The sequence below is a fragment of the Temnothorax nylanderi genome, unplaced genomic scaffold (genome assembly GCF_030848795.1).
Source record: "Temnothorax nylanderi isolate EJ_2023f unplaced genomic scaffold, tnyl_v1.0 TNYL_tig0162_pilon, whole genome shotgun sequence".
NCBI classification, from domain to species: domain Eukaryota; kingdom Metazoa; phylum Arthropoda; class Insecta; order Hymenoptera; family Formicidae; genus Temnothorax; species Temnothorax nylanderi.
The window spans coordinates 282,055-307,146 of NW_027249224.1; the positions used below are offsets into that span (position 1 = coordinate 282,055).

Below are 25,092 nucleotides of genomic sequence, written 5' to 3' on the forward strand. Positions count from 1 at the left end.
GGTTCTCAGACGAATATAAGATCGGCGCGTGCAACTAATTCTGCAATTGACGCTTTCTTCCACCTGGTTTATAACTGGTGGCATGTTTATCATCACATTGAAAATTTACTCACACTTCCGTTATCGGAGTTGTTATTGTTATTACATAGAAAATGATAAACGGTGCTGACTGTACGCACACACGACATAAAAATGCCGTAAATTTTTCACATTGATGCACAACGCTATCTATTCAAAAAACTTGCGTAAATAAGATTAGACTTTATAACTTATTCATGGTAAGATAATCCCCTCTCTCGCGTAAGTCGCACGGTTTATATAGAAGGAGCAATATCTAGACGGGATGTTGCAACTTTTCAGATTAGTACGCTGATCGTCTCTCAGCAACAAGAAGAACATTTTTCTGAAAATAATTAACTCGGAAACGCAAGTGCTGTAGAAGTCGAAATACCATACGCACGCAAAGATGGGTTTTAAACCACGTTTGTTACTTCTGTTTGTTATCGTCAGCATATTAACGTATGAGATCATAGCTGATCAACCGTCAGGTAAGCAGTCTTCTTTGTACGCATTGAAAGTAGCTTTTTTTTTATTACATTGGCTATAATTATAATTCGAATTTTGTTAAAATGTGTATCTCGCATAGACTGAAGTTTATTTAAGGATGTATTACCTATACCTTCCCAGCCAAAAGTACAGTAACTGAGAAATCCAATTATATCGGTTGTATGCATACTTTAACGGCTTACTACTATTTAATATCATAACAAGGACATTAATGTTACTGATTTAAGTGATTTTAACCAGTTTTTATGATTATTTAACAGCGTATTTGTAAATATTCTTAAGGATGTATGTCCGTTCAGTCAAAATAAAGGAATCAAGGTGAAATTTACAGAGATTGTGCACTTATATGTCCTAAAAACCTGTGTTAAATTTCAGATCGATTGTCTGACTCGTTTAAAAGATATTAATTTTTTAAATAAATTTTTTAGGTTAGGTTAGGTTTTTATGGTTAAATTTTTTAATTAAAAAATTAATATCTTTTAAACGAGTCAGACAATCGATCTGAAATTTAACACAGGTTTTTAGGACATATAAGTGCACAATCTCTGTAAATTTCACCTTGATTCCTTTATTTTGACTGAACGGACATACATCCTTAAGAATATTTACAAATATGCTGTTAATAATCATAAAAACTGGTTAAAATCACTTAAATCAGTAACATTAATGTCGTTGTTATGATATTAAATAGTAGTAAGCCGTTAAAGTATGCATACAACCGATATAATTGGATTTCTCAGATTACTGTACTTTTGGCTGGGAAGGTATAGGTAATACATCCTTAAATGCAAAAAATTGAAGTTACTAAATCCAACTTCGTACATGCATCACGATGAGAACATTAACAAAACGCTTTCGGTGTACATAATTTAATGCAACTTCACATTTGTTTTACAGTTTGCCTGTTGCCCATAGAAAGGGGTACTTGTAAAGCATATATAACGAAATACGCGTACAATGCAGCTTCAGGACAATGCGAACGATTCATATATACTGGCTGTGATGCAAACGCAAACAATTTCAAAAGTATGGACAAGTGCGAGGAGACATGTATAAATATATAATGATGGATAAAAATGGTGAACGGGAGATTTTATGAAGATCTAATAAAGAACTTATTATACGCTTTATTTTTACGGTAATAAAAGTTACAGTAATTTTTACATAATATAATTAAATGTACAGTGAATACAAATAAGATAAGTGATGGTTATAATTTGTCACTTCTTCCCCTCTTCCTCTCTTCCTCTTTTCTTCTCCTTTTCTTTGCATGTGATATTAAGAATGTAAAGTGTGAAGAATATAAATGTTTAACGATTTCAAAAATATCATGACTTTTAGTATTAGATTGTACTGCGGTTTTACTATATTATTATTAACAAATTTGTTGTGTAAATATACCGTGACTTTTGCATACTTCGTTCTGTGTCTAAATTATGTAAAATATTCTGTGCGTGAAACTTTGTTCCATTATTAATATAAATTAATCTGTATATATTTAAAATGTATAAAATTTAAAATAGAGAAAGTAATCCCGAATCGGAAGCGAATATTAAATATTAAATATCACGATATTTCATTTCGACGCCGCGAAATCACGTTGTCACACAATCGATGGCCATCATTACTTCTTTTGATAGAAAGGTATTAGGTTCCATCAGTGTACGCTTGATCGCTTCCGGCCCTTTCAATTTGCAGCGGCAAAAGCGATCACTTTGTGATCTGCATAACTTAGAATAACTTCCTGCACGAACGAGATAGATAGATACTGTAAAGGAAGTTGCTCTAAGTTATGTAGTAGGGACAACTTGCTACATATATCGCTTAGCAATTTTATCACGAAGAAAACATCCAGTGTAATGTATGAGGAATAATGAAGAATATATAACAAAAAAGTTACACATTAATTTGTAGAATAACCTGATTCATCATATTTTGCATCATAACGCAAGACTATAAATTATCCGTAATAAAATTGTAATATATACATATAGTCCATTGTTCATAATAAAATTGTAATTTGTACACGCAATGTAGATTTATAAGTCTAAAATATTGTTCTCGTTTTATCTAGAGTGCAGCGAAACATTTTGCATATGATCGTTAGGTAATCTGCGTTAAAAACAAGATGATAAAAACTGTGTAATTAAATTTTTTATTAGTAAAATTTAGACTTCCTCAACTTTGCGATTTTTCCTGTAAGAAAAAAATTGTGTTACGTAGCGCGAATTGATATTGAATACGCATAAAAGAAATAATAAAAATAACACGTACAACATTCTGTGCAAAACATATCAATATAATAAAATTACACAGTACGATCGAATTATTTGCAAATGTTATATCATCAAGTACTAAAATAATATCTTAATAACACGTTTACATTTATTTTGGGCGATTTCAATAAAAAATCATCTTTTTACACTTTCTTTCCCTCTTCCGTATGATAAAGTAAATATTTTTTCCAATATCCTAACAAAGAAAGTGTATAATTGAAAAAAATATAATTTCTTTTTCCAAAATATGTCATGACGTCTTAAAGTGATCTAAGAAATGTCTTAAAATATCGAAGACGTTTTATGGAATTATCTCCTAATAACTCCTTCTCGGAATTGTAATTTGCAAATTTTTCGATAATTTTGATATTGTCACATTCAATTATTATAGATTCAATTATAGAAAGACATCTAGCTGTAATATGTTGACGTCTTTGAGACATTATCTTTAAATGTCTTTAGATTAAGATGTCTTTAAAATGTCTTATTTAGGATCGCTTTTAAAACATATGTAATTTCGATGATGTTTCTTGAACGTAAATTTGACAATTTATACTTTGCGTCAAAATATCTCCGCTCGTAGGACACGTAGACAGAAAATAAAAAAACACTCTTATTAAATAATTCAAACCCAAGCTATCGATTGAGCCTACTCAAAACTTGACCGGTTCAGCCGTTATTGAGATAATCTAAGGATTTCTCAACTAGTCGGCTCGTGTATAGAGTATAGATTACACGGTCTGCCTCGCCATTGCGCCTACACTACTGTGGCGCGAGACACTACTGTGTCTCTTGATCAGGAAATTAGAGTTTTAATTTATACAGTAATATATACATATATAAATAAAAAGAAGAGCTATAATTGCCTGAGTCGATTAGTAATTATGCAAATTACGATTTCCAGAAGGAAATATCAGGAGAAATATAATCAGTAAGGAGGTTTGTATACTATTTCAAATTCTGAGTTTTCCAAGAATTTAAAGAAACGTGTTATTCCTCCCCAAAAATTTCTACAATTTTAAGTTTGAGTTTAAATTCTTAAAAATCGACAAGGTATCATCAACTTTATTATTTCTTTTATTTACATTTAACAAAACATGATTATATACAATATATATATATAATCCCAGCAAACACAATGCAACATGTAACGTACAGGTTAGTTGTAATTTCCTACTCAACAATATAAATGCAATATAACACACGTGTTATATTGCATTTATATTGTTGAGTAGGAAATTACAACTAACCTGTACGTTACATGTTGCATTGTGTTTGCTGGGATATATGTATAATAAGGTAGGTACTCAGGCACATCTAACCGCGTTTAAATCTCAAAGCCCACTTTTTCTTGTTACTCGTTCATTTAAGTATCGAGATTTTCCACCAATCTACATTTAAAAAAATCCAAATGTATAATGATTATATACGATTACATATAGAATATTTTATATAATCCAATCACAATTTTACTTGAAGAAAAGAAAAAAAAACAGTGCAATAGTTATTTTTGCTAATTATTTTTTAATTATTTTTCAGATTATTTTTTTAATATGCGAACAGAGATTATACAAGAGAAAGAAAACTTATGGACATATTTATATATGTAAATTATTATATGAAACATTTTTTTCCAAGTTTACACATGCATTTTAAATTTTATCAACATTATATTATAGCAATAGCATTATTATTATTATTATAAAAAAAATTAATCGTGTGATATCGATGATATAATATATTTTCTTTGTTTTACCTTGCAATTGCAGTTCTTCCCCGTTACCATCTGTGCCCGCTTTCTGGCTTGCAGTTCCTCACGCGTAATGCAATATCCACCGAGAGGGCGTTACCGCACAGACGATGCCTCTTCGAACCTTCGGAGTTTCGGTTTTCGGTCGTTTCGGAGTCGCACACGCACACTGCCGCGCGCGCCGCCGCGCCGTGGCCCCCCGAACTGCCCGAACACCTAGCTCGTCGCCCTCGTCGGTGATATCGGCGACCGAAGCGCCCAATATCTCGTGCTGTCGCGCGTATGTACACCGAGCTCCGCGAGCTGAGGAAGTCGTTTAAAAACCGTTCATGATTTGACACAGCAGGATTGTGGGGTCCGAAGGTGCAGCCTCGATTAAATCTGTTTCGCGCTCAGACATTGCTGACCTGGGAATATCATATTGCAAGGTACGGACCGCCGCGCGGTGCCGCCCCCGTGTACCTCCGTAGACGACGTTCTCGGCTCGCTCTTTCGGTGGCCACATAACCCCTCTGGCCCGATTCCCTGGCCAGTAAACTTGGTTGGGCAGAAACAACGAATTCTCCTGCCGTCCCGCGTCGTTCTCCCACGGTGCATCCGCTCGCGCGTCCACCCGCGTCCCCGGGCCGGCCCGCGTTTCACCCTCCACGCGACGTCCACTGTGATGAACTGTTGTTGTTTACCCGCGACCCATAACCTGCCTCTGCCTGCAACTGAGTGACTGAGGGGGGTCCAGTGCCTAGCTGTGCCTCTCTGTGAAACGTAGCCCCTCGTACGATGCAGACGACGCTCGAGGTTTCTCTTGGTCACTAACGTTTGCAGGCGTACGCGTAAGCCCTTGTTCTCACCGATCATTCCCAAATTTTCCAGTGATATGAAGAAGGAAAGGCCGTGACGGAGGGAATTCGAAGACAAGAGTAGCCCCGGTGAATGCAGGAACATGCCTTCAGCTACCGGTATGTAAGACATACGTAAGGTATACATATTTCACTCCTATTTGCAATCTAAAGAAATGTAGTAACAATAATTCTACGTATATATGATATATTTGTGATGACGCAACATATATAGATTAAGAGTTGTGTATACTGACATGCTGGATCAGGAGCATTGAAAGTGAAATCTACATATATGTATCCAGGTGATAGATAAAGGACATACGCATTACAGGAATATGGGAGCAAAGTAAATAAAGGGCAAGTTCCAAGTGGACAAAAGTATAGGTGCAATAAAGGAGATAGAAGTCACTGCGATAATGTGTTAGTACACATGAAACTATTGAGAGACATGCATTCGTACTCAGTCAGTGCCAGAGAAGATGTGCCTTTTAGCAAAATTTGTGAAGCAATGCATATATCTGTTGAAAGCTGCGCTTCAAAAGATCAATTTAGCGTTTTAACAATTGACGGTTATATAATTGATTAAGAACCATGTAACTATGTTACGAATAAAGATGTCGTTTTTGGGGGATATGCATTTATAATTCTGCATAGATTGTACGAATATTTAATTCTTTATATAAACTTTCAAAGAGATTTTTGTTTAAAAAAGTATCTCACTTTCATGTTCCTGGTATTCAAATTGTGATAACAATCTGTAAAACTAAATGTATACAGTCTATATACTTTGTCGAATATTAAGCTGATATCTTATAAGCTAATCAAGAAATTATAGAAAAGCGCTGCATATCTTTATATTTGTCATGCATAGTTTATGCTATACATATCTACTTGTTTAATGATATTACATGATTTTGTGAATAATTTTTTAGGCGGGACCAACCAAATAGGGCAGCAGAAGGGAGGGGGGACTATGCCCAGTAATGAAGAATGTGGAATCAGAGATGTATGGGGACACAATCTAGAAGAGGAGTTTCGTACAATTCGTCAAGTCGTACAACAATATCAGTACATTGCGATGGATACAGAATTTCCGGGTGTTGTAGCTAGGCCTATTGGTAAGAATGCATATTTTTGTAGAAATTTCATAAGATTTTTGCAATATGTCGTTTCCGGCAACACATACGAATTGCAAATTTTTTATTTGAAACAGGAGAATTCAGAACTAATGCCGACTATCAATACCAGCTCTTACGTTGCAATGTAGATCTTCTGCGAATAATTCAACTTGGTCTCACATTCCTTGATGAGTCGGGGAATACGCCAGGCGGTAGCTATACAACATGGCAATTTAATTTTAAATTCAACTTACAGTAAGTTTGTGTTTTACTAACATTAACAGTTAATCTAATCCTTAGTTTTTAAGATAATTACATTAATATTTTTTTATCTTTTTTTAATAACTCAGGTAATAAGATATGTACATTTTGTTGTTGCTAGTGAAGACATGTATGCACAGGATAGTATAGATATGCTACAAAATAGTGGTATACAGTTCAAGAAACATGAAGAGGAGGGCATCGACCCTTTAGAGTTTGCCGAGCTGTTAATGACATCGGGAATTGTTCTTGTTGATGACATAAAATGGCTGTCCTTTCATTCTGGCTACGATTTTGGTTACTTATTGAAACTCCTGACGGATCAAAAGTTACCACAGGAGGAAAGTGAATTTTTCGAGCTTCTTAGGATATACTTTCCGACGATATATGATGTAAAAGTGAGTTGTTTTTTTTCTTCCCCCAAGTAAAACAAATTAAAAATATAAAGACATAAAATACGTCTCATTTTTATATTACACAGTACTTAATGAAATCGTGCAAGAATCTGAAAGGTGGTTTACAAGAGGTGGCAGAACAGCTGGAAATTCAGAGAGTAGGTCCTCAGCATCAAGCCGGCTCCGATTCCCTTCTTACTGGGATGGTCTTTTTTAAGATGCGAGAAGTAAGTAATTTAATTTAACAAGATGTAATTTATCAAATAATTAATTATGAAAATATTGATATGTATTACATTTGTATGCAGAATTCTCTAATTTGCTTTCATTGTTCCAGATGTTTTTTGAAGATAATATTGATGATGCAAAGTACTGTGGACACCTATATGGTTTGGGAACGTCATTTGTCATGAATGGATCTGGCGGATATATGGACAGTAATGGAGATAATGCCTCGACGTCGTAATATTAAAGAAAGAATCAACCGTAACAGAGAGATTATTTCATTACAAATAAAATGTTATAAAAAAGTCTTTTCACTTAATGATGAAGTGTATGGTTCATATCCGCAATATTATATTGACATCATTGCTGTAGGTTTTCACACGAAAGGCAATTTAGACGTGTCTCTTTAAGATCTCTCTTCCTTTTAATTTTTTTGAATTCTTTCTGTGACTTTTTGTAGATTTCTTCTGTGATACGTACCATCAATCGAAAAGATTTACAACACTGAACACATACAAAAGTGTAATATAATTTTTTTTGTAAACATTTGGACAATATTGATATAAGATACCGTCGCAGTACAAAAATTCCATAATTTCCCCTACTTTTAAGATCCTTGCAGTATACATATCTAACTACTCGAATGATGCATAAAGAAAACGAGAAAGTTGCTTAAAATACCCAAACCAAACCAATAATTTACAGCTAAATGTATCAATAATGTTCGGTACGTTTGACATTTACAAGAATATTTCACGATAGACGATTTTTTTTATTTATCACAAGTATGAAGCAGGTATATCTAATTATTGTATTATACGATTAATAATATAATGAAAAGATATATTTTCTCTCTCTCTCTCTCTCTCTCTCTCTCGCTCTCTCGCTCTCTTGAATATTAGAAAAAAAAATTCGTCCGTTGAATGTGAACTCATCGAACATTATTGATGCACCCTGTACATGCCACACTATGCAGACGTATCTATTACTGTTGATATGTATATTTATTCTATGATGCATTTGTAGCGTGGTACATTTTAAACGAGAAGAATTCGTATATACATTTTAAAAGGCTGCAATGAAGGGAAGTAGACTGTTTTTTAGGTTGTCCGCGTTTTTAGATTAATAAACCATATAAAATATCGATATAAGAGCATCATACATTTTTATTATGCATATAACGGATACCGTAAATGATGCGTTCGTGTAAAGAAAAAAGTATTAGTAATACGACTTTAAAGATGAAGTAGCCTTCATATAATATTTGCTATATATACTACACGTGTTTTATTGTAAAACCTGTCGTCCGCAAGAATGCAAAAAAAAAAGAAATATAAGATTTTGGTACATTTTCGAACTAATCGTACTAAAAAATAACTGCTTTGTAAATATGACAGTTGCAAAGGTCAAATAAATAATTTGCCTCTAAAACGACGAATTTTAATGTATTTGCGACAGCGAGTCGTAAACAACTCGATCGTGTTCAATCTATCGACGAAATACATTTTTTCATGAGCGGAAACGCCCTTCTACATAAGTAGAACGTATGAGTCCCTACTTTCCCGTTCGTTCTACGCACCCACCTGTAGTAAAGAGATAAATGTTATCATACTAGAGCCGATGATATCAGTACAGTCGTTATCGCGACCTGTTACCTGGATTCGAGTTCAGTCTCGTCGTGCGTATTAAAGTAATTAGTTGGTGTATCACTGCTTCACGAAAATGCGATCTCGAGCGTCGTGGAAGAAGCTCGATTGCATTTTCGCATTACCGAAATGGATCCTCCTTCTCGCCTGTCTCCTTGCATTAACACCACGTGGCATTAACGCGCAAAATAAAAACGAGACGTTCGAAAGTGCATTCGGATTGAATTTACCCGAATCGATCGAGAACGAAAGTACGGAGGAGAACTCCAGTTTGCCGCCGCAAACGAAGGAGGCTCTTCTCGAGCTCGAAGATCTCGCCGTGGAGGAGAAAGATTTAACTTCCGTTGAGAAGAAAGACGACGTGGAAAGTCCGGTGCAAGTTTTGCCGGAGGTTGAAAATGCTTTCGCAGCGAAAGGCGAGACCGGGGCGGATTCGTTCTCCGCTCAAAAAGCTTCCGGTAGAACGGGGCAAGAAAAGTCTGGAAAATATGTAAGATACGGTAAGTAATCTGTTATCAGTGGGCGTGACCGCTATTTCACAACGAGTAATATTGAGCAACGAAGTAGTTACGGAATCTATTTTCCATCAATTTTCCTCCTGAAACGACTGCATTTTCTCTGAAATACCCTTTTCTCAAAACGGTATTCTCAAACGGCAATTTAAGATAATTTAATCCGACGTGAGTCGTATTCTCACGTATTTTTTTTTACCTTACGATAGAAGACAAATCCCTATCGCTGCTTATCACACGGTGTGTTTATCAGTTACTCACTTTAACATGAATCGGGGATGATTCATTGGATGAGACGAGCCATTTTGATACATCATCAACTCATGTGGAATTAATGATTGACTTTAATCGAACGCATTGATTACCTACGGTTTTGCATTTATTTTTAACATTGCAATTATAAGGAATTTTTATTTGTTGCATATACATACGATTAAATATGTTCTTATTTAAATAGAAATATAGAACATTTAATTGTGCAATAAAAATTGTTCAATGTTATGTAATAAGTTTATTTTAATCATTTTTTAATGGCATTGATTTGATCGATTTCCTTTTTTGATACATACAGATTCGAATTTACCCGACGCCTACAGGTTCGCACCTCGTCCGGATGACAATCAACCTTTTTATAAACTTGATGATACCAGGTTGAAAACGATTCGATCTGAGTTTATGTATTGGTACTTCGATAAGGGTGGCAACGATGAAAAGGGCGATTACCAATCGGCTCTGCAGGCGACAAATCTGCAGATCCATAAAAATCTAAATTTTCAATTGCCCTTCTTCGGCTTTAGATTCAACTACACAAGAGTACGATCGGTTTTATAATTATCAGTATGATTTCTGATAGTATATAAGTACTTGTTTTATAGATGATAGTATAAATACTTAATATCTGCATATGTTAATTTTAAAATCTTAATTCATTAATTGCATTTCCCGAACGTATCCGAATGTTTCATTATTTGGAAGAGTCTTACGATAAATAAAAATTTGTTCGCTGGCGAATATAGCTAAATGAGATGTTGCGTAACGTTTCAGTTAACTGTTAATGGGTACTTGGAGTTTAGCGATCCGCCGGAGCATCTTACGTACCCTCTTGTCTTTCCCATTAAAGACTGGCCTAAAAAGAATGATCCTAGCTTTATCGGCATTTTCTTCAGTAAATGTCGCATAGGATTGTTAAGAGAAAATGATATCGATCGAAGGAAACCGGGGGTGTACTTCAGGTACGCATATATAATTAAGAAATTAGCACACCGTTCTGGACCGTTTTGTCCAATCTTGTACGTGGATTTCTGAAGATCGAAGAGATTTACGAAAAATAACTATGCCCTTCAGGCTTGAGAGGGATTTGCAAGGGAGGACCGATCAGTTCGGCGTGGAGATGCGAGACCGTGTCATGTGGGACATCCGCGAGGGTGTTGTCGGCGCCGATTCGTTCATCCCCAAACACGCTCTTATTGCAACCTGGAAGAATATGTCTTTCACAGGTGGTATCGACATGTCTCTTCACAGAACCAACACGTTCCAGCTGGTCTTGGCCACCGACGAGGTCTTCACTTACGCTATTTTCAATTATCACAATATTCAATGGACGAGTCATACCGAAGCGGGCGGTGATACGACACAAGGCGAGAATGGAGTCCCTGCATATGTAAGCAATCACGGAATAAGTTTCATATTACATTGAGTTATTTAGTTTAATTTTAAAAATTGCACCCGGGTAAAAAGTCCATCTGGTAAGACGTAAATTTACTCGCGAACTCATTCATCTTAGGTGGGATTTAACGCTGGAAACGGTACTCAGAGTTACGAGTATAAGCCTTATTCTCAAGCGACCACGATCCGCGACTTAACGAGTAGGGGATGGGCGAACGGTTTCCCGGGGCGGCACATTTTCAGGATAGACGAGAAAATAATGCTGGGCACTTGCAATAAGGACATAGGTAAGAGATCGTCGTTTTTAACAATTATTGGCCAAAGAATGACGATTTTTACCGCGGGATGTGATGCACAGCTGGAGCTCATCTGCCGCTGGTTTTCGCACCGGAGTCTGGGAACATGTTGGGTGGCACCGTTGTCAACATCACCGGGCCGTGTTTCAACGAGAGTCAGAAGATCAAGTGCCGTTTTGAGAACGAGGTAGTGATGGGCACGGTGATAGACAGAAATCGCGCGATTTGCATACAGCCGTTTTTGAAGTACGAAGGCTACATACGGTTCTACGTCGCCATCGACAGTGGCACTTACGATTGGAAAGGAAAATATTTCGTCGGTAAGATCTCTCTTCGCGATCGCTTTTATTCAATATTGAACGTATTTCTTCGATTATATTAATCATTAATTATATACATATTATTATATATTAACATTATATATTAATATGATAACAAAATCGAAATTTGTTTCTGTTATTCGCAATAAAATTGCATGACACTTCCGCTCTCGTAGAAACTCCTGCAACGGCGACAGAGAGGATTTTCTTCATCGATAAAGAGGCCGTTCACTTGAAAGACCCCGCGGAAATAAAAATCACATGGAACGCGTACAATTTAACTACCAATATAGGAGCGGGGATACAAATATCGTTATGGGGATACAGGGAGACCAAGACAAGACCCGAGTTTGAACACATAACAGTTCTGGATGTTCGTACGAGACAATCCGAAATGGTAAAAAGATGGAATAGCGGTCAATTAATTTATTATATACATTTCAGAGCTCGCATACCAATGTTGGTAATTACGTCATCAAACCAGCCAAATACCGAGACGCGTATAATCCGTATCACTTGGACATGGTGTTTGGTTTTATTCAGATCAACTTGACCGAACCGCACTTGTATTCCGGACTATCAATAACGCCGTAGGTTCCGCAGGATAAAATAATTTTAATTTACGATAATTCGTTTGAGATTCAACGATTTTAATCTTTTGCAGGAGCCTGTGGAGCAGGCCGATTCCACTGGGTTGGTACTTTGGCCCTCAATGGGAACGGCAATACGGGTCGAAATGGCCTCAGAAAATCTGCGACAGATGGATTATGCATGATCGGTATCTCAAAAACTTTGCGGCTGAAGTAGCGCTTTGTCCTTGCATCCTGGATCACGCTTTGTACGACAAAGGTCGCTTCCTTCCGGATCACAATTGCGACAAGGATTCGAATATAGACTGCTATTATAATCAGTATGCGGCTCACTGCGTGAGGACAGGTGCGCCCAAGTAAGTAATCTTCCGCTTTGGAAGGACAGTTTATCTATTTCTAACACACTTATATGATAACTGATAAAGTTATTAATTTCTCGGACGGGCCATTTACTTGTAATTTATTGTAGAATATGGATCATTGCCTTAATGCCTAACGGCAGCTTAATGGCTAAAGTAAAGTAATCCTTTAACATTGTATGCTATTTCAGCATGGACGGTTCGGAGCAACAATGTTGTTACGATAAAAACGGTTATCTGATGCTGACTTACGACCAGCAATGGGGATCGCGACCGCATCGATCTCACAATTTGGGCTTTTTCCCGTGGAATGAGGCTAACAAAGTCCCGACTCTCTCGCATTGGTGGCACGACGTGGTGCCTATGTATGCATGTTGTCTCTGGCAGGAAGAACAGGCTGTCGGTTGCGAGACATTCCGATTCGAAAGAAGACCATCACAGGATTGCATAGCCTATCAATCGCCGGGGGTGGCGGCAGTATTCGGCGATCCTCACTTTGTGACGTTTGACGGTGTGGAGTACACCTTCAACGGCAAAGGCGAATTCGTTCTATTACGAGTAAACGATATCAGAGATAAACTCGATATACAAGGTAGATTCGAGCAATTGCCGAACAACATTTACGGTCAAGTGATGGCGACGCATCTCACCTCGGTAGCAGGTGAGCTTCTACTGTTCTGTTATATGAATATTTTCTAACAGAACAACTTAACTAATTTCGCTCTTCATTTGCGCTCTTAAGGTTTTCATTTAATATCAACATCGTTATTATATTAACAATTATTATTTTACAGTGAGAGGTAATAATTCGGCTACCATCGAGGTTCGTTTGAGACCTAAAGACGCACAATGGCGATATCGGCTCGATGTCTTCGCGGATGGTCAAAGAGTATACTTTGATAGGCAATCCTTAAAATTTCAACATTTCGCCGGAGTCGTCGTTTACACTCCTACATATATTTTAAATCAGAGCGAGGTCATTATTATGCTCGACACTGGTGCTGGAGTAGAAGTCGTAGAGAACGAGGGGTTCCTATCCGCTCGAACGTATCTACCATGGTCATATGTGGTAAGAAAAGAATGTTTCTTTTTATCACATTACAAGGAAACCAATATACGAATGTATACGCAAAATTTACATAAAATATAGAAATACACAGTAAATATTCTAAATTTATATTTATTAAATGCGAGAAATGTTAGAAGATATTACTCTTTTATTCTAGAATAAAACTAGAGGATTGTTTGGCATTTGGAATTTTGACCGCATAGATGATCTGACAAGTCCACAGGGATATCAAGTCCCAATTACTAGCGTGAATCATTCAGAGACCATTCACAGAGATTTCGCGATACATTGGATGTTGGAAGACAAGGAGACCCAACTGTTGGGAGCGGGTTTATTCCACAGGGAGTTCGGTAGAACGGCGAGCTATTATGCTAATCGCACGTTCGAGCCAGAATTTCGAAAATATCCGATGGAGATACTCCCAGTGAATAGGACGCATGACATAAACCGCGCGATTGATCTGTGCGGCGAATCGTATCAGTGTCAGTATGATTACGCTATGACGTTGAATCGAGATTTAGCGCATTTTACCCGAAATTATTACGATACCTACACGCAAATCCGAGCGTTGAATAGTAAAGAAAGTAAGTCTGACAATTATTATAATTTACAAACTTAATAATCTAAACACATTGAAAAACTTAGTTTTCTAGCCGTATGTTATATATACATATATGTATATATATGTATATGTATAATATATATATATGTTCATAATATATGTGTGTGTGTGTGTGTATTTTAATTTTCAAGTTGTATCCTGCGGTATACTGGAAACACCACGGTTCGGTCGCAAGAGCAATTTTCTATTTATCCCGGGCACAAAAGTGAGCTTCGAATGCAATCAGGATTTCATATTGATCGGCGATCAACGTCGAGTATGCACGCCAGAGGGACAATGGAACACCCCGGAATACGGATACACGGAATGCCTTCGTAAGTACGCCATTATTTATCAGTTTCTCATTGCAATCTCACTGTATCCGCTTAACGAACTTAAACGAGGTAGGAGAATAAGGAATGCAATAAGGTATAATGCGTAGAGAGAATATTTAACGGTAGCGCATTTGCCAGATCAATTAACTCGAGGCGAGACTCAAATTCCGAGAATCAATTTGTTTTAAAAGTTAAATCGAGTCTGATCTTATACAGTCGAGTAATTAATCAACAAGAATACATTTTCGCCGAAGCGAGTTCATAGAACTGCTAACAAATTTAACGTATTAAATTTGACACGATTTTCGTATCTCGAATCTCATTTTCTCCCTTCATCTCTCTCTGATATTTCTCAATGCGATATATTTTCCTCTTTCCTCCGGGATTTTCAAATCAATATGTTTCTCGTGCTACGATTGATACGTTTGTTATAATATAAATATAGGTCACATCGAGTATGTTCAGCGTACAGCGTGGACCGTAATGGGCATTATTTGCGCCGTGTTAATACCCGTGGTGGCCTGCATCGTCGGCGGCTTTATTTATGTAAGAAGGAACCACTCGCGGGAGAGTTCGATGAAATCTTGGCGTTATTCCGAGCGCGATTCTGGTATCGACAATGAATCCACGTTGAAGCAGAACGCGCCGTTAAAGTCGTATGACGATAGGGCCATTACTCCAATTAGCGACACTAGCACAATTGAAACTAATAGCGGCACTAGGAAGCGCCGTAGTTATGACAAAGTGTACCGCACCCACGAACCCTTACCCAACAGACCGAATATTGATTTCGAGGATAAAGAATGGGATCTGAAGGATCCCATTTCGCCCGCGGGGTCGGACTCGGGCACGGATTCGATTAGAAAAACAGGCAGCCCTACGAAAGAGAGCGACGTTTAGATTATGATATTCATCTCTTAATATAGTATATAACAGTTGTAGTAGAAACAATATATTTTGATATATTCTGCTCAGATGAAACTGCTTTATTTGCACGCGTCATTTGAGTCAGTATGTATGTGTATATGTGACCATGACAATGTACCTTGATTCCAATTTCAAATAATATACATTTTGCACACATATAAAATTTATCTGTCGCAATATATATATCTATATATCGAGCATAAAATTAATTTAACGCGCGATTGATCAAAATCAAGTTTGATCAAAGTTTAGCATAAAAACAGCTGCTGCTGATCATTTCTTTTTATAGAAGATTTAGATGATATTCCAAACATAACTCCATTATCATTTCCGTATCGTTCAGTGCCGTTTTGGTGTTTTGTAGATAATAAAGATATTATATATATATATATATACTGTTCTTGCTGTGGAATAGAAATAGTTACACTAGTTACAGTATTAATTATATTCAGAGTATACATATTATTTCACTTATATGTATGTACATAATGATAACCTCTCAATTAACATAATAAATCAAACATTATGTGGCTCTAAGCAACGGTTAAATGCAATAGCAACTTTATTTAATTGTACAATCGGTTTATATAATTGCAACGCTAGTGCTTAATCACATATACTTGTGTTCACGTATTGTAAGAGTCTTAATAAAATTTTATACATCATTAAACGAGATGACAGGAAATTTCTATTCCACATGCATGTACAGAATGTTTGAGATAACAAAATAGAACGATTGACATCATTACGATGTAGCATTAGAACAGCATTAGAATGGAATGGAAATTTCCACCAGAGTTGTAAATTTTTCCTATCACTATCTCCCCATCTCCTTCTCTCATTTAAATATTTTATTTATATATTATTATGAGAAATCCCTTTCATAATAATAATAATGCTATTTATTATTAGCAGGATTAAATTGGTTATAATAATTATAGAAAAAATTATGAGCTAGTTTGATGAGATAAATTTCGTTAGAGATTTTATGGTAAACTGATTTGGGTAATTTTTTAGATATACTATTTTTTGACAATGGTCGCATTGCTTTAATTATTTTTGTGTCCCGTCGAAAAATAAAATCTCTCTTCATTAAACTATCGGCTAATTATCTACAGGAAATAATAAAAATTTACGCGGAATATCCTGTTTATCGACTATGTCAGAAAAACAATATGTTATTCTGAAGAGACCACCTTATGGGTCACTGTGAAATTCCGATTAGCGAATCCGTGCTCAATTGATGGCACGCGAATAGTTGTTTCCATTCGGATTCGATTTTCTGATTATTATTCGATTACTTATTCTTTTTGCGTTCTTGTAGTATAATGTACGACGTATTTCGTTATGCACACCGCAGGTCAGCAGGAATATAGCTCCCGTCAAGCGGGAATTACCACCGGCATAGTGCTCGCTTGCCTGATCCCCATTCTGTTGATAGTCATTTGCGTCGGATATCGAGCCCTCAAGAGCCGCAAGGAACAACGGGAACACGAGGAGATCTTAGAGAGGTATCGAACGCACTTCACCGCTAATTCCGAGGTGGTATCTCGTGCACGATCGCGACTAAAACCGACTACGATCGCTGTATTTCAGAACGCGGCAAGCGGATCTGCAACGATTGCGGAAAATCAACGAGGACGAGGAGTCCATCCCTTACAGTCCGAGCAAGGCCACGGAGATTAATTAGAGGAAATTTTATACGCCAAATTTCTTTTAGGAACGTAGAACTTTTTTACGCTATTCATGTATCATTTCGCATTATTTACTTGTAATCCACCAATTGCCCCCACCCACCGGGGACATTGTGTCATACCTAAATTTATTTAAGTACACTAGATCTAAGGCGGCGATGTAAGATTTCGTGGCTTTATTCTTTTTCCTCGTTTTTTTTTTTTTTTTTAATAAATCTACTATAATGAGCCTGCGCGACGACAAGAGAAAACAACTCTCTTTTTTCTAAGTTAATCACATTTTTATGCGCTAATCAACCTTCAAAGATACGAAAATAAATTAGAATAAAATATATATGCTGTTTATGTATATGTAGCTGTTTTCATTTGTATGTAGGGAAGATTTACAGATTTATTCGTGAAGGGAAATAGAATCACAAGGTATAATAAAAACGTTGAGCAAAACTTTAGAAATGCACTTTTCATACTTAAATAAAATTTATTACATTAACACGAGTCCAAAAAAGCTTAGTTTCTGAGATATCAGAGTTTATTGTCAATTTATCGACAGTTGCCCATAACATTTGGTATTATTGGTGGATTTTTTATTAAGATCTTTTTCAGGCTCTCAGGGCAGACATGTAGAACTTACTGAAAAATCTATTAATTGACTACTTGAATAACTACTAACACTCCGGCTTGTGGCAGCTTGTGAGATGATTTGCAACACATTAGGGATATTCATTGTGTTCGGGAGTTACTAAGGCGGCGCACAGAGGCTTACCTCAGGACTGAAGGTCGACATTTAATTTCAGAAAAGATATTTAATTTTTCAATCATATTTCCTCTTTCTATTTCGCGCAAATTTATGATTTTTACACATTTTTTTGAAAAACATTTCCAAATTTATGAAATATTAAATAATTATTATTCACCTAAGTAAACATTCTTCTTACGGAAATCAATGTCATTTGTGTTGCAATGCACAATTATTTTATATTTCTGATTGGATGTATTAAAACAGTTTTGTTCGACAGTCCTTCATACTTGGCGACTTTTTTTTACCTTTTTCTTACAATTATTTTAAGATACCACGAATAGAACTGCGTAATCTGTACATTATACAAAAAAAAAATAATAAACGCTAATATCTCAGAAATTTTAGAATCATGTTAACATAATAAATTTTCGTTTTTTGAGTATGAGGGGCATATTCCTAAAGTTTTGTTCAACATATTTTTGTTACAGCCTGATGTATAACTCATTTACATGTATTTATACGTGTACATATTTTATCTGGCACCATTTTCAGCACTTTTTTTGAAAAACATTTTTAAAATTATGAAATGTTAAACAATTATTCACCTAAACATTCTTCTTACGCGAAATAACGCGTTTAGGTACATACACGTTATTTATACGTATATACATATTTTACATATAAATACATATAAATGTATAATACGTATAGCAACAATATTAATACGATGCACATAATACATGTTGCGTCTGCATAATACATGTACGGCTGGTGCGGTGCTGCGGTTGGAACGGAGCCCCGCAGTAGCAGAGTGAGCAGAGTTCTGCCGCACGTGACGTGACGGAGACGCGGCCGCCATCTTGCGACGACAACGGGTCGTTCTGCCGGGCACGTTCGTTGCCGACGGGCACGGCGTTTTACGACAGCGCGAAAGCTTCGGTCGCGCGGCGGTAGTTGCGGCACGTCACTCCGTGGCGACGTTACGTCGTTCGGTTGACTTGATCGTGGAGGAGCGGCTCCTGGGCGTTTTGCGATACTCGGCCGGTGGGAGTGCTATCGCGTTATCGTCGCGACGGGGCTAATTGCGGCAATTTACGTCGTCGCCGGCGACAATAATAGCGGGACACGTCGCCTCTCGAGAGAGAGATAGAGAGAGAAAGAAAGAAAGAGAGAGAGAGCGTCGCGCGCCAACGTGTCTCTCGCTCCGCGGAGAAATCGCGACGGCACTTCCGCTTGTCCCGGGGATCGCACCGCCGGATGCACGGAACGGGAGAGACGACAGTCGAGCCGGCGCTGGGTACGTACTGGTAATAACGTCATTATCGTCGGCGTATTGTTGCGGGAGCGACACAGCGACTCCGACTCCGACTCCGACTCCGGCTCCGGCTCCGGCTCCGGAGCGGCTTAGCAGATCGCAACGGGATTATTGTATGGAACTGGATGTTTATTTTATTTATCGAAATTTCTCGCCTCTATCGCGTTCGAATTGAAGCTTTTTTTTTTTGAAAATTAGATGAGCGCGTATGTCGATATATAACCGTGGGAAAAATTAAATGAGATTGTCACTTCTTTTTGTTTTATTTTAGATTTTTGAATAATTTGCCGGTATTCTCTGTCACTTCCTGCTGTACGGAGAAAATAAATTTAAAAAAAGAGAAAAAATATTAGACGAAAACGCGACGCACTGTCGACGTTTGTAAATAATCGATTCGTTCACTGAATTGTATAGCGTATAGTGCCGTATAGCTATACGTCATCGATAATGTAACGGTGAATGATACTCGAGGCTGTGGCATGTGAAATAAAAAATGAGCTGAAATTCGGGTCGTTTTTTTTTTCGTCACCGAATGTGCGAGTACAAGTTACAAGCACGTCACTGTTCAAGAATGTAAATTGGGTCGCAACAGTCGCATGTGTGCGATTAGCAGCCGGAAGGTGGTTACAGGATGGTCCAAAAAGGGTTGGGCAAACGTCCTGTATTTACCTAGATTCGGCCTCGCTTTAATCCGGCACGAAATTAATTTTAAGCTTCTTCTCATTGATTTTTAATTGTATTCAATATAGCGTTATTACGTGGCATGTCCGTCTTATCGCAATTACATAAACGTTAATAAATTAATATTTTATCTCCCGCTATGCTTCTTTCTCAATGTGAATAGCGTTTTAGTCCTTTGTTGTCCAAATTATTTGTTGGACGCTCTATATATGATAAATGTGTGTTCAGTATCAAAAGATTTAAATTTAGTTAAACGTTAAAAGTTTATAATTTAAAAATTAAATATGAAAACATTAATTACGTATTTACAAATTGAAATTTTAAAGCGGAAATTTAAAATTTATGAGTTAAACGAGAGAAAACATAAGTTTGTAATTTGTAAATGATAAATTTATTTGTATTTAATATTTAATTTGTAAGTTCCAAAACCGCAAAGCGGAAATAGGTTTCCATATATTTTTAAAGTAGCACATCGGTTCAGGAGAACAAATAGGCATTAAAAAAGGAAACGTTATTAAAACTGGCGACTCTCGAAAGTTTTATATTCAAATAGAAAGTTAATATATCAGGCTCCGTTTATTTATCGGCGCGGCTTGATATTAATATCCGCCCGTTAACGTGCGCCGAATGTTGATGCATGAATTCGCGGCATAATTATCCCGAATTTCTGCGCAAGGAATACAACATTTTCATTTATGGCGCTAATTTGCATGCATTATGATTGTGTCGCGCTCGCAGTTGTTATCTGTATGACACGAGGAAATTGGATATATAACGCATTCATAAACCCGCATGTTAAACATGATCTATTGACTTTCATCACGCATCAGTAGGTATCGAGCGAGCCGAATGAACGAGGAAGAGAGAGAAGAGTAGAGTGTACGTAATGCCCCGCGCCCCACCAAGATATTATTAAGCGCTAATTAAATTTACCGTAATGACAGCGTGTTACTTTTGCAAATTTGGCTGCCTCGCTCCGAGCATGTTTGAAGTCTACAATAGATGAAACTCGAGACTCGCGAGCCTTTCTTATATCAAGGCGTCAAAGATAATGTTTCTCGGTAAATTGCAAGGCATGGAGTTAGGTATAACGAGAGTTTTCCCTTTTCACTTTTAAAGCATGGAAATAGCCCCGCACGTGTAGTGTCTCGAATTAATTCCTCCTCTCTTCCATAGATTCCAACGTCCGTCTAGTCTAATTTCTTCGCGACATCATATCGCGAATTGGGAAACATGCGCGGCATATTACAATGGCTCGATCATGGCTAGGATGTCTGTTCGGCGTCTTAGTACCGTCCGTGGTCTTTTATTTGTACCTGCTATTGAACGGTAATTGGTCAACATTCGTCATATGCACTCGATTTCTCTTTAGTACTCAGAAAAGCATTCAGAGATCACATTGTTTCCAGTCCCCTCCGCGGAGATAGGCAAATCGAGCGTCGGAGGGAAGTGGCGATCGTTATCGATGGGGGCGGAGAGGTCGGATTTGCGGGCGGAAGATCGGTCGCAGTTAAAAAACAATTTCGAGGTAAAAGCGCTCGTAAACCTTATACTTTCATCAGCGCCCGGCCACGTACAACAACGCGGCGAAATGATGTTCTACATTTTCAAGGTGAAATGCGACACGGTACACGTAGCCATGGTGTGCGCCGGATACAATTCAACCTTCGCCCTCGTAACCGTAGTGAAGTCCATTCTGTTTTATCGCACGAATCCGTTGCATTTTCATTTGCTCGTCGACGAAATTGCAAGGAAAACGCTTTCGACCCTGTTCCGAACGTGGGATTTGCCACATGGTTTGTACGCTTTTACGATAGAGCACGCACTACCCCTTTGTGACGCACGCGGAAGCAGAAAAAAAACCTAATTTTTATCCCACGTCTATGTTAACGTTGAGTACGATGTATAGAAAAAGCGAGAGAGAGAGAAAGAGAAAGAGAGAAAAAAAATTACTTTTCTGACGTAAATATAACATGGATTTAATTGAATTTGTTAAATTTTCCAATATAGGTGCGCTCTCGCCAAGTTTTATTAAAATCGAGATTTTCAAAAAGAAAAAGAGTAAAAATATTCCCTTTTTATATAATATACGTACCGATAGCTTTTATATACCGGGTAATGCGTGTCACGAGCGAAATCGCGCGACAGATATACCTCTCTTTTTCGCCTCTGATCGCTCCGAGGGATTATTTTTAGTAAACGTAACGTTCTACGAGGCTGAGATTTGGGTGCCGAGGGTCTCGTGGATACCGAACAAGCACTATTCGGGGGTGTACGGTCTCCTGAAGTTAATCCTGCCGGACGCGATGCGCGAGGACAAAGTGCTCGTGCTGGACACGGACGTGACCGTCCTGACCGATATGTACCCGTTGTGGCGGATGTTCGAGGGATTCTCGGCCTGGCAGACCCTGGGCCTGGTCGAGAACCAGAGCAACTGGTACGTGAAGGCGTTGTCGTACGGCCAGCGGCCGTGGCCGGCTCTGGGCCGCGGATTCAACACCGGCGTGATGCTGATGCACCTGCGACGTTTACGGGACGAAGGGTTCGCGAGGTCCTGGGAGAGCGTGACGAGACGGGTGTTGGGATACATACCGGAGACCAGCTTGGCCGATCAGGACGTGATAAACGCGGTGATCAACGAGCAACCGAGTATCGTGTACAAGATAGAGTGTACCTGGAATATACAGCTGAGCGATCACACGATAAGTGACACGTGCTATCGCGACACGAATCGCATAAACGTACGTCCCATTGTAACTTCGATTGTACCGTCTCGTTCTCGTCTCGCGAGGGCGCAAATGGGAATCGATCAACCGAGCGCGTTCGTTTCACTTTTAGATTCTCCATTGGAATTCTCCGCGAAAGCAAGACGTTCACAATAAGCACGTTAACGAGTTTCGAAAACTGCACCGGGTCTTCCTCGAGATGGACGGCAATCTGTTGCGAAAGCGCTTATTCGGCTGCGACAAGCACGACAGCGCGCTTCCAGTGAGTTAAAAGAGATCCTATAAAATCTCCTGGTACTTTTTGTTCAATGCAAACGACTCTCTCGTCGCACGCGTATTTTTTTTTTTTTTTTTTTTTTTTTTTTTTTTTTAGTACAACGAGTCGAGCCCGTGTCGAGAATTCGATAAAGGCGCTGCCATTTTGTACCGTACGCATCCTTTCCTTCTCGAGTACGAATACAACGTGTACTCGCCGACGGATGTTGCTTTAGTCACTCAATGCAGCGTCGAAAGGGTACCGCTATTGGAAGCGCTATCGAAACACTGGCCGGGGACTATAAGCGTCGCGCTTTACTTAACCGATGCGGAGGTCCAGAATTTCCTGGATTTCGTACGAGGCTCCGCGGATTTGCGTACGAGAAAGAACATCGCTTATCACGTCGTGTACAAAGACGGGGTGCGTCTCTTTGTGTTTCTAAAAAGTAACAGTGAATTTGTAATTTAATGCGGAATAAAAAAAAGGACGTAATTTCTAGATTAAAATTTTCAGAATTTGAAGAATTAAAGCTATCACACTTCTTAAAGCTGTATTTTCTTTAATGACATGCCATTAAACTATGTGAATACTATAAAATTAAAATTCATATTAATTGCATTGCACTATTTCTAAAAATTCGATAACTGACTTCTCTTCTTACCCGAATTGTTACTTTTTATTCAGGATCTTTACCCTATCAATTATTTAAGAAACACTGCGATATCATACGTACCAACTCCATTCGTCTTCCAACTTGACGTCGACTTTTTACCGCAATTTGGTCTGTATGAAAATATCATGAACTACATCAATCGATTAAATATCAACGAAAGGGACAAAGTAGCTCTGATCGTGCCAGCATTCGAAACCGAACGCTATAGGTAATTTTTCGCTGTCACAATATCGAAATAGATTGTTTTATCAAGAAAAAGTCGTCTCTTACAGGTTCACGTTCCCCGCCAACAAGGAGGAACTACTGAAGTTTCTTAAACGCGGTATTTTGTACACGTTTCGCTATCACGTTTGGACACAAGGACACGCTGCCACGAATTACAGCTTTTGGCGAAATAGCACGGAGCCTTACCAAGTGCGTGCGAGATCCGTAATTAAAAAAACTATCGGTGGTACCGGTTTGGGAACATCACTATATTAACACATTGTTAAAGATAAATAAGATAATTGATATACATATATGTAAGAAAAACAATAAATGCATAACGAATGGATCGTTGTAGGTTTCATGGGAGCCGGATTTCGAACCTTACATAGTAGTTTCGAAGTCCGCTCCGCAATACGACACCAGATTTGTCGGATTTGGTTGGAATAAAGTTTCCTACGTGACCCATTTAACGGCACTAGATTATAAGTAAGTCGCAGTAATTTTATTCATTTGAATAATGAAATATCTATCTGACAATGAGTCTGATTAAGTAGAGCGCACGATTTAAATCGGAAACTAAAATTGTGTGCAGATACATCGTTTTACCGGATACCTTTATTATTCATCGACCTCATGCTCCTAGTTTAGACATCGGCAAATTTAGAACAGATTCTGTTTACAGAAGGTAATATAGCGTAAGATGTCTTTTATTTTAAAAATTTGTTAGGAGTCACAACGAAGCAGCTAGACGTCTAGCGTCTGTCATACAAAATACAACGATCTTGTCTGGATTTCTATTCTAGTTATTTTTACAGATGTCTTAAAAAATTGAAGGATGAATTTGTCGAAGAGCTGGTGGCGAAATACGGTGAGACTGCACTGTCGAAACTAAAGAAAGAGACCAAAGAAGAGAAAACTTAAGAAATTATATAATTTTAACATTTTAAGATAAGAACTCATTATATATTTGCACTGAATACCTGTGTATTATGAGAATAATTATGAAAAATCTGTATTGTGCAGCTATTTTCTTAACAAAAATATACATCC

The 25,092-nt window shown here is 37.8% G+C and overlaps 4 protein-coding genes across 9 annotated transcripts; all 4 read left to right on the forward strand.

Moving 5' to 3' along the window:
• The first annotated feature begins 333 nt into the window (after nt 1–333).
• Nucleotides 334–1,783, forward strand: LOC139777777 (kunitz-type serine protease inhibitor 2-like). The gene is made up of 2 exons (XM_071715383.1): nt 334–548; nt 1,465–1,783. The coding sequence occupies exons 1-2, from the start codon at nt 467–469 to the stop codon at nt 1,629–1,631; spliced, it is 249 nt and encodes an 82-aa protein (XP_071571484.1). The 5' UTR covers nt 334–466; the 3' UTR covers nt 1,632–1,783.
• A 3,012-nt stretch (nt 1,784–4,795) lies between these two features.
• Pop2 (CCR4-NOT transcription complex subunit Pop2) lies at nt 4,796–8,862 on the forward strand. 3 transcript variants are annotated; one of them, XM_071715382.1, is made up of 8 exons: nt 4,796–5,021; nt 5,464–5,549; nt 5,735–5,852; nt 6,365–6,550; nt 6,646–6,805; nt 6,933–7,209; nt 7,293–7,433; nt 7,544–8,862. In XM_071715382.1, exons 3-8 carry the CDS (start codon nt 5,849–5,851, stop codon nt 7,670–7,672), a joined length of 897 nt encoding a protein of 298 aa, XP_071571483.1. In that variant the 5' UTR covers nt 4,796–5,021; nt 5,464–5,549; nt 5,735–5,848; the 3' UTR covers nt 7,673–8,862. The 3 variants fall into 3 exon arrangements, with proteins under 3 accessions (XP_071571483.1, XP_071571481.1, XP_071571482.1); XM_071715380.1 differs by lacking the exon at nt 5,735–5,852 and having other exon boundaries at nt 4,803–5,021; XM_071715381.1 differs by lacking the exons at nt 4,796–5,021; nt 5,735–5,852 and adding an exon at nt 5,028–5,388.
• A 194-nt stretch (nt 8,863–9,056) lies between these two features.
• Mesh (sushi domain containing 2 mesh) lies at nt 9,057–17,794 on the forward strand. Of its 2 annotated transcripts, XM_071715372.1 has the most exons (15): nt 9,062–9,577; nt 10,161–10,402; nt 10,634–10,821; nt 10,934–11,249; nt 11,373–11,541; nt 11,613–11,870; nt 12,047–12,243; nt 12,315–12,460; nt 12,535–12,816; nt 13,011–13,480; nt 13,614–13,888; nt 14,046–14,472; nt 14,642–14,824; nt 17,112–17,262; nt 17,348–17,794. In XM_071715372.1, the coding sequence occupies exons 1-15, from the start codon at nt 9,154–9,156 to the stop codon at nt 17,439–17,441; spliced, it is 3,822 nt and encodes a 1,273-aa protein (XP_071571473.1). In that variant the 5' UTR covers nt 9,062–9,153; the 3' UTR covers nt 17,442–17,794. The 2 variants fall into 2 exon arrangements, with proteins under 2 accessions (XP_071571472.1, XP_071571473.1); XM_071715371.1 differs by lacking the exons at nt 17,112–17,262; nt 17,348–17,794 and adding an exon at nt 15,270–16,421 and having other exon boundaries at nt 9,057–9,577.
• A 1,352-nt stretch (nt 17,795–19,146) lies between these two features.
• Nucleotides 19,147–25,057, forward strand: LOC139777775 (xylosyl- and glucuronyltransferase LARGE2s). Of its 3 annotated transcripts, XM_071715378.1 has the most exons (12): nt 19,150–19,481; nt 21,357–21,509; nt 21,590–21,708; nt 21,793–21,976; nt 22,377–22,921; nt 23,019–23,168; nt 23,280–23,582; nt 23,847–24,043; nt 24,108–24,249; nt 24,398–24,528; nt 24,635–24,727; nt 24,858–25,057. In XM_071715378.1, the coding sequence occupies exons 2-12, from the start codon at nt 21,431–21,433 to the stop codon at nt 24,961–24,963; spliced, it is 2,049 nt and encodes a 682-aa protein (XP_071571479.1). In that variant the 5' UTR covers nt 19,150–19,481; nt 21,357–21,430; the 3' UTR covers nt 24,964–25,057. The 3 variants fall into 3 exon arrangements, with proteins under 3 accessions (XP_071571480.1, XP_071571477.1, XP_071571479.1); XM_071715376.1 differs by having other exon boundaries at nt 19,148–19,481; nt 21,590–21,976; XM_071715379.1 differs by lacking the exon at nt 23,280–23,582 and having other exon boundaries at nt 19,147–19,481; nt 21,590–21,976.
• The last annotated feature ends 35 nt before the right edge of the window (nt 25,058–25,092 follow it).

Excerpts from the sequence above, each read along its gene's own strand:
- Mesh (XM_071715371.1), top strand. The coding sequence starts at position 9,154 with ATGCGATCTCGAGCGTCGTGGAAGAAGCTCGATTGCATTTTCGCATTA. Across the intron at positions 10,822-10,933 it reads AAACCGGGGGTGTACTTCAG|GCTTGAGAGGGATTTGCAAG; the intron begins GTACGCATATAT and ends TATGCCCTTCAG. Across the intron at positions 14,473-14,641 it reads AGCGTTGAATAGTAAAGAAA|TTGTATCCTGCGGTATACTG; the intron begins GTAAGTCTGACA and ends TTAATTTTCAAG.
- LOC139777777 (XM_071715383.1), top strand. The coding sequence starts at position 467 with ATGGGTTTTAAACCACGTTTGTTACTTCTGTTTGTTATCGTCAGCATA. Across the intron at positions 549-1,464 it reads CATAGCTGATCAACCGTCAG|TTTGCCTGTTGCCCATAGAA; the intron begins GTAAGCAGTCTT and ends TTTGTTTTACAG.
- LOC139777775 (XM_071715376.1), top strand. The coding sequence starts at position 21,431 with ATGGCTCGATCATGGCTAGGATGTCTGTTCGGCGTCTTAGTACCGTCC. Across the intron at positions 21,510-21,589 it reads TTTGTACCTGCTATTGAACG|TCCCCTCCGCGGAGATAGGC; the intron begins GTAATTGGTCAA and ends CATTGTTTCCAG. Across the intron at positions 24,250-24,397 it reads ATAGCACGGAGCCTTACCAA|GTTTCATGGGAGCCGGATTT; the intron begins GTGCGTGCGAGA and ends GGATCGTTGTAG.
- Pop2 (XM_071715380.1), top strand. Across the intron at positions 6,551-6,645 it reads TGTTGTAGCTAGGCCTATTG|GAGAATTCAGAACTAATGCC; the intron begins GTAAGAATGCAT and ends TATTTGAAACAG. Across the intron at positions 7,210-7,292 it reads CGACGATATATGATGTAAAA|TACTTAATGAAATCGTGCAA; the intron begins GTGAGTTGTTTT and ends TATATTACACAG.